The 8,081-nt window shown below is 41.0% G+C and overlaps 1 protein-coding gene across 1 annotated transcript; it reads right to left on the minus strand.

Annotated features, from left to right (window-relative positions):
* Window positions 1-3,941: 3,941 nt before the first annotated feature.
* Window positions 3,942-6,668, minus strand: LOC132828643 (probable G-protein coupled receptor 139). Its single transcript, XM_060845693.1, has 2 exons — window positions 6,599-6,668; window positions 3,942-4,852 (listed from the first exon to the last, which is right to left on the minus strand). The coding sequence occupies exons 1-2, from the start codon at window positions 6,666-6,668 to the stop codon at window positions 3,942-3,944; spliced, it is 981 nt and encodes a 326-aa protein (XP_060701676.1).
* Between the last annotated feature and the right edge of the window lie 1,413 nt (window positions 6,669-8,081).

The following is an 8,081-nucleotide window of genomic DNA, read 5'->3' on the forward strand; positions in this document are numbered from 1 at the left end:
GCATTAGACAATCGCCTTCACTTATGACACTGATTTGGCAAGTGGAAGGTGTGAAGGAAGTTCTGTGCAAAACATGGAAGCCCAAAGCAGCCTAGTCCTACTTGCATGGTCTGCTGTCTCAGGTGGTTAGAGCACTGTTTGAACTAATTTGCATACATTCCACAGGTTAATAGCAATGACTGTGTGTGAACGCACAGCGTGTTTTACATCTTTCTTTTCCTCTTCCCACATGGTGTCCACTTACATCATCTGTAACAATGTCAAGGCAATGCAAAATATCATTTTAAAGCCTTCCTTCATGAGCCGTGTCATTGCTCAACCCCACACATCTAACACATTTTCCTACTCTGCTGGAATGGTCAAAGCTACTGTGATGATATTATCAACAGTGTTCGTGACTGATGGATTTTACTCCTTTAAACTGATAATTCATTCTATACACCTTGGTGAAACTTTAAATTTAAGTTGAAATGACAGCTACCTTTTATACAGCCGAGAGTGACGGGAGCTGGGCAGAAGTGAGGTCGCAGCAGGGACGCAGATTCATGGATCTGGTCAGTTGAAACAACTTGTCTCTGTCTATTCCATCAAAATTGCAAAAATGAGGCCTGTAGGTGCTGGAGATTAGATTCAAGAGCATGGTGCTGAAAGTGTGCAGCTGGTCAGGCGGCATCAGAAGAGAAGGAGAATCGACGTTTCAAGGCAAAAGCTCGTCATCAGGAATGAGGCCGTGAGGCAAGGCTGTAGAAAGGCAAATGGGAGCGAGGGTGGGGCTGGGCAGAAGGTAACTGAGAGTGCGACAGTTAGATTGAGGTGAAGTAATGTACATTTGTCCGAGAGTCGGGTGGAGCGGATTGGAGGGAAGGAAGATGGACAGGTAGAACAGATCATGAGGACAGTACCAAGTTGGAAGGTTGGATCTGGAATAAGGTGGGGGGGAGTTGAAATGAGGAAACTAATGAAATCCACATTGATGCCGTGTGTTTGGAGGGTGCCAGGGCAGAAAATGAGCCGCTCATTTGGAATTTGAAATCAGAAAAGACAGCGAATGCATCGAAATGGAACTACCCCAATGTGAGAGATACTGGATACCTGGAGACAAGAATGTGTTTGCAATAAATGGAATTGGATTGATCCAGTATTTTCTGAATGAATGCTCTAACCTTTCCTTTAGAAGATAAAACTGAACGATAACATATACCTTTCCAATGAGCAGCAGAAGGCATTAACTAGCTGCCGTACTACTTCATAGGATCTTGCAAGCTATTTTGACTCAATCATTTGTCTTAACTGGCCAACTCATTTGGCTATTAACTGAAAGGCTAGCTATCCGGAGCTCCCAGGGTCCATAACCCTGTTGCTCTTTCCTCATCAGCATTCTTTTTCACAGATTTTTAAATCGTCAACTGGGACTTCTGACTGCAAGACGATTTCTCCCACTGCTATCTTCATTGTTATCCTGGAAGACACCAACAGGCAACTTTTATTGCATGAATATTTCCACTGCAATAATCAAATTATTAGACAGAATATATACTTACATTTAACTCAGTATAGCTTGATCAAGAGATTGAATTCAAACAAACATATCCTTGATTTTCTCTTCTCCAACTGAATGAGAAGAGGAGCAAGGAGCAGGATTTTATCCCACGTTCTGCAATCCCCCACTGACAGCAGAAACCGACCATTTCGCTTCAGCAGTGGCTTCCTTCCCAAATCTGAAATGCAAGATCCTCCATACCGGGTCAAATCCCGCAATACATTGAACACAGTCAGGAGAGTATGTTCCATTCCGTAAACCATCAACAGCATTTACGCACTTTGCGACTTCGAGAGTCATTTTGGACAAATTTAACATTGTGGAACTCAGCAGAGTGAAACTGAAAACGGAAAGTGACCACGGCTGAGGGAATTGCTGACTGACTACTATTGGAAATTTTATTCAAATTGGAAATTGAATTGGATGCATATTCTAATTGCAGTTTGTGGATTTACAATCAGACTTGGGAAGGAAGTAAAATTGTTCACTTAGGCAATAGCTGCCTGATTTTGATTGGTATAATTCAATCACCTCAACTTCTTTCTCGAAAAGAAGAGCTGTTTTGAGTTGATGAACGTAAGCATGCAGGCATGATAACTAATACTGTTATGTGGCGTTTATCATGACCGGATGTAACTGTTGTAACGGAGATGTCTTGCTGCAATACTACTTCGCCTAGGTGATACCACACGCGAAGTATATTGCGCAGTTTTGATCTCCTTACCTGAGGAAGGATGTTCTGGCTAAAGAGGGAGCTTAGCAGATTAATTTTTCGGATGGCCGAACTGCCATACGACAAGCGTTTGGACTAGATATCAGTGCAGAAAAATTGAGGAGGGAATGGGTTATTTCATGGAAACCTATACAATTCTAGCAGGACTTGCCAGGGAAGATTCGACATTTTCTGATGGGCATGTTGGGCTGAACATGTTCCTGATGACAGGGGAATCCAGACAGAGGGGTCACCAATCAAGGAACAGAACAGCCTAGTTAGGTCTCAGATGACGAGAAATTATGCTACCCGGATAGTTGGATAAGACTTTGAAATTATTTGCCACTGAAAACAGTTATTGCCAAAACGTTGAATGTTTTCAAGAAGGAGTCAGGTACAATTCTTACAGCTAAAGGGATCAAGAGGTATATGGTGAAGGGGTGGAATGAACAGTGCAATGTCGGCATTAAATGGGATTGTATTGTTCCAATTTCTCCAGAAGGAATGCTCTAGCCTTTCCATTAGAAGATAAAACGGACAACAACAGATACCTCTCCAAGAAGCATTAACAAGCTGCCATGCTACTTTACAGGATATTGCAGGCTATTCTGCCTCAATCTTTGTGTCTTAATTGGTCAACTCATTTGGCTGATAACTGAAAGCCTGGCTGTCTGGAACTGCTAGAGTCGACACCCTATTTAGCCAGAAACATATTAAATGGCACAGTATCCCCGATGGGAAGACTGGACTACTACTGCTCTATTTTCTATGTTTCTACCTCACTCATGTTTGATCAGCTGACAAGGACAGTGAAGACTACTGTATCTATCATTTGAAATCAAATGTCAATATCGGGTGATATTCAATGTCAGGGCGGTAGCATCTTTTGTGAGTCATCAACAAAACTGAAGGCACAACTGCTGTGCCAGAGGTCTGCAAATATTTGACATAGATTCAAGGGCGTGTGCTGACGTGGAAAAATACGAAGCCCACATGACCAGAATTGCCCCATGTCTCTGATCGCAGAAAGGAATTACAGACGATGAACAAATATCCGACAATAATTGCAAGCAATCCTTCCTGACAGACTTATATGATGAATACAACTCTTGCCATCAGTGTTCTGGATAAATTACAGACTCTCCAAAGTGTGGAAACTTGCCGTTCAACTCAAAATGTCCATACAGACCCTCTTAAGAGTATCCCATCCAGACTTATTCCCCGAATGTATCCCTGTAACCTTGCATTTCCCATGGCTAATGCACCCGATCTACACATCTCTGAACACTATTAGTAATCTAGCATGGCCAATTCATCTACTCTGCACATCTTTGAAACGTCGGAGGAAACCAGAGCAGCCAGCGGAACCCCACACAGACACAGGGAAAAAGTGCAAACTTTACACGGACAGTGGCTTAGTGTTGGAACCCAGGCTTCTGGCGCTGTGAGACAGCAGAACTAACCACTGAGACACGTTCACGCCCCACAATAATCTTGAACATGTAGGTGGAAGAAAATTGGAAATTGACTGCAAAGTAAAACATTGACTTTTGTGGTCATGCAACATTATTTATGCATTTCTAAATTTACCCCTTAGGCAATGTCTGAAACGTCCCTTATGTGATGCCATGTGTCAAAGAAAGCATTTGCTGACCTACATTATACAAATGATTTTTGATTAGCCCCTTATCAATACTTAAATATATTAATAAGTATGTTCAAAGCAAATCTCACTCCATGCTTTAACTCGTCTCTAATTTTGCTCTGCGTCACAGCATAAATAAATGGGTTGATGCAGGAACTCAATAACTGTAGCATGTATCCCGTTTGCTCCAAATAAAACATGGAATAACGCGACGTGGATCCTGAGGAATAAGTGATATTCGCAGCTCGAACATAGAGAATATTTAGGAAAAATAGCAAATATAACAGAATGAAAGTGCCCGAAATGGAAAAGAGCAAAATAATGGACTTTCTCCGCTTCTCCACCTCTGGGTCACACTGATTCTCTCCATTGCTCTGAAGCTGAAGTCTCCTGCGGGCTCGATTAGCCGAGAGAATGCGTCTGATGGTCAGCACATTCAGTAGTAAAATTAGAATGAAAGGTAGACACGGATTTAGAATAGAACGGATCCAGTCATATGCAGCCCAAGCAGATGATGTATAATATATTTCCTTTATGCTACAGAACCAGGGTATACTGTTAATTTCATACCGAGGTTCCAATACAAAATATAAGAAACTGTTTTTCATGCAGCACAGAGTAGAGACTACCCCTATCACCCACGCTGCCACCTTCTTAGTGCAATAAGTTGCTTTCAGATTCTGGCACGATATAGCTACAAATCGATCAAAGGTAAAAGCGATGGTTAACCAGGCGGAGTTGTCAATAACTGCCATATTTACTGCAGTGCGAAAACTGCACACTGGTGTGATAGAAAGGAAACTGGATGGGGAATAAATCCCGACAATCCGATTTAAAATTACAGCTGTGATCATGACCAAGAGATCTGTCACTGCCATTGACACCAAGTAGTACGTGATGCACCTAGATAGACCACAGGAGTTTTGAGACAGGATTGCAACCACTGCCAGATTAGCTGTAAGAAAGATAGAGAATGAGTTTTAGTAGGAACATTTGTACTTTCGATCACAGCAACGTTTACAGGATTTTCTAAGCAAGTGTGAGATTTGAAATGAAAATCTTAATTGGGACATTATTTCTAAAATGACAAATACTTAATTTTTAAATTAAACATTTGAAATGCCGTTTAAGTAGAAACCAAATTCATGATGCAGCAAGGAAAAATACTTCGTTACGACTCATCCCAGAATGAGTATACGTTTTAAAAATGCATTTAATTTATCACAAACATATCAATAGGAAACTCAAGCAAAACCACACTGACAAATGAAGCATAGACTAGTTGAAGGGATAGGTTACAAAACACCAACAATGAGATTGGAAACTAACAATAATATATATAATCTTCGATCAAAAATGCTCATTTTCAATGAATTGCTGAAGTCATTTTCACAGTTGGAAAAGCTGGCATTCGACTTGTTGAATATTATGTTGGAAACAAACTCACAATTCGTAACACTCCAAATTCATGCAGTACATGCTGGGATGGAGTCAAGAATTCAACTGTTCATGTGACAATCTTCTGTGATTTTTGGTGTTAATGCTAACCATTCGAACTGCTGCTGATCATTGGTTATCTTAAGAACTTCTGATCGAAATTTATCAGTGTTCCTTTGTATTGTCAATGTAGATAATGATTTCTTTCTCATTTTCATTTTCGAAATTAAGGCTTCAAAATGAAATACAATTGATGCCAGCAGATCATGGATTCACTCAATCTGTGAGGAATATCCAAGTTAGAAATAGGAGAAGACATTGACAGATTCTGGAATCATGTGGAAATCCCAAATCAGCAGTCATCACTTTAGAATAATCAGAAACAGTGAATGCAGAATGGGAGTGCAATCCTAAAACTGTAATCATTAGTGATTGAAAACAGTAATCTATGATCTGTGCATTAGTACCAACTTCCAATCTTCCTTTAAGAGAAAATAGAATATTGCTATGCGTCTTTGAAAATTTGATTAGATTAGATTACTTACAGTGTGGAAACAGCCCCTTCGGCCGAACAAGTTCACACCGAACCTCCGAAGAGCAACCCACCCAAACCCATTCCCCTACATTTACGCTTCACCAAACACTACAGGCGATTTAGCATGGCCGATTCACCCTCACCTGCACATTTTTGGACTGTGGGCGGAAACCGGAGCAAACCCACGCAGACACGGGGAGAAGTGCAAACTCCATATAGACAGTTGCCTGAAGCGGGAATTGGACCCGGGTTTCTGGCGCTGTGAGGCAGCAGTGCTAACCACTGTGCCACCGTGCAGCACATTTCTAAATCTAATTATTCCCCTTCAATAAAATCAGTCATTAAATGCAGATGGAATATTTTCAATAATTCAAGCCACTCAAGCAAAACTCATTCATGGTTATTACCTCGTACTTTCAAAGAAAACTGCACGATAAAACTACATACACGTCGGGATGACTGTGGAAATAACCCCCAAAATTATCTAAAATGTGATAATAACGGGAAAAGTCACCTGAATAAGTATCAATGCCACAGTGGATCTATTTGGTAATGCATGGAACATCGTGTTGCCACCTCGACAGTGGAACTGGGTTGGTAATGTGGCAGTACTTGTAACTCGTTTGCCTTGAATACAGTGGAAATGTAATGCAATAAAACTATGCAACTTCAACATATCAAATTGTTGAAGTCAAACGTTATATGCAGTTTACACTCGCAACATTTTACCTGGAAGACCAATAGCTGCAAGGACTGGATAGTAAATGGCAAAGATCAATCCTTTTGGTAATTCATGCATTTCTGACAGATGTTCGGAGCACTTTCCAAGAATCATCGAATGGGACTACACTTATACAGGGTGACATGTCCATTGCAGGCTCCAGGGAGTTAATTAGTAAGATTTTTTTTCTGTGATTATATTTAGCGCAATAACCAGATTAGTGCAGTTTCTCCTTGGCTGCTCTCTTATTGGACTGGATATTTATTTCATGAGGCATAAAACTGATCTAAAGTGACACGTACTGCAATTACCTGAGGATCTAGGTTTTATTTTGTTTTAAAAGACATTGCTACCTGAATATTGGCTTCAGTACAAAGCAGTGACGTTCTCGAGAAACTTTAATGACATCAGCAAATATTTCAAAGAAAGCACAGTCAGGTTCGACGACTACTCTATCATTTGGGCCATGGTTCAGCTGCAACATGAATCTAGCCAATATCGATCCAGTAAAATATTCGTCTGAACAGTTGGATTTAAGATGTCTTCAGCTTTGTTAGATTCACGACAATTTTGATGTAATCTCACGACAATTAAATTTTGTAGAGCGAGATTCAGGTTCAGTGCAGTGCATCTGTAACCAATATGTTGAAATATGATTCGTCGTGGTTAAGTTCAGCACGGCCTGTTCCAGTTCATCAGCATTAAAATGCATGTGAATTTTTAATAAATCAGCACAGTTGTATCTATTTCGGACATCATCAGTTGAGTAAATCTACATTCAGACTTAACATGTGTGCTTCTGTTCAGCATACTCGCCTGAAATGTGATTCACGACAAGTCAGCCAGTTGACATTCACTGTTGCCACGTCCATCACAAAATGATTTCATTCGTTATACACAGGCTCCTACTGCGCAAATATTTTACAAAGGCAAGATCTTACTCAATTAAATTTCTAAGGCGAGCTCAATACGAATTCTATAAAAGTATACTGGTGAACATTTGCGAGGTTTTAAGGTCATCATAACAGAGGCGTGAATAGGCAAGGAATAGAAGCCACGGACCATGTCAAGGCTGAAATTACTTCATGGCGGCTGGTATCCCACCACCAAGTCACTAATCTCTCCGAGGACATTATCGCACCCGGTTCACTCCCTCCAATTCTGCCTCTGAAATTGGTAGCGTGTATCAAATCATGGCATGCCTTTGTGCCTTGGGTATCTTAGAAGAGATTCGACCTCTTCAGGTGGGAACTGCGTCACGGATGCGATACCTGCCTTACCCATCTCCTCAAAAAGGAGGCGACTCCATGGTATCTGGGAACCTTGCTGGATGTTCTGAGGGGCCGGATATATTTTCCTCTTGCTCCATATGCAAGGTTGCAGAATTCATGTAGTCCACGTGCTTATTCAGAGCATCCTCTTCTGCCCTAAGTTGGTGCATCACTTGTTTTGACCTGATGTCAAACATGCCTCTTTCCATGCAGGGCCACT

This window comes from Hemiscyllium ocellatum, chromosome 27, assembly GCF_020745735.1.
Source record: "Hemiscyllium ocellatum isolate sHemOce1 chromosome 27, sHemOce1.pat.X.cur, whole genome shotgun sequence".
Lineage (NCBI taxonomy): Eukaryota > Metazoa > Chordata > Chondrichthyes > Orectolobiformes > Hemiscylliidae > Hemiscyllium > Hemiscyllium ocellatum.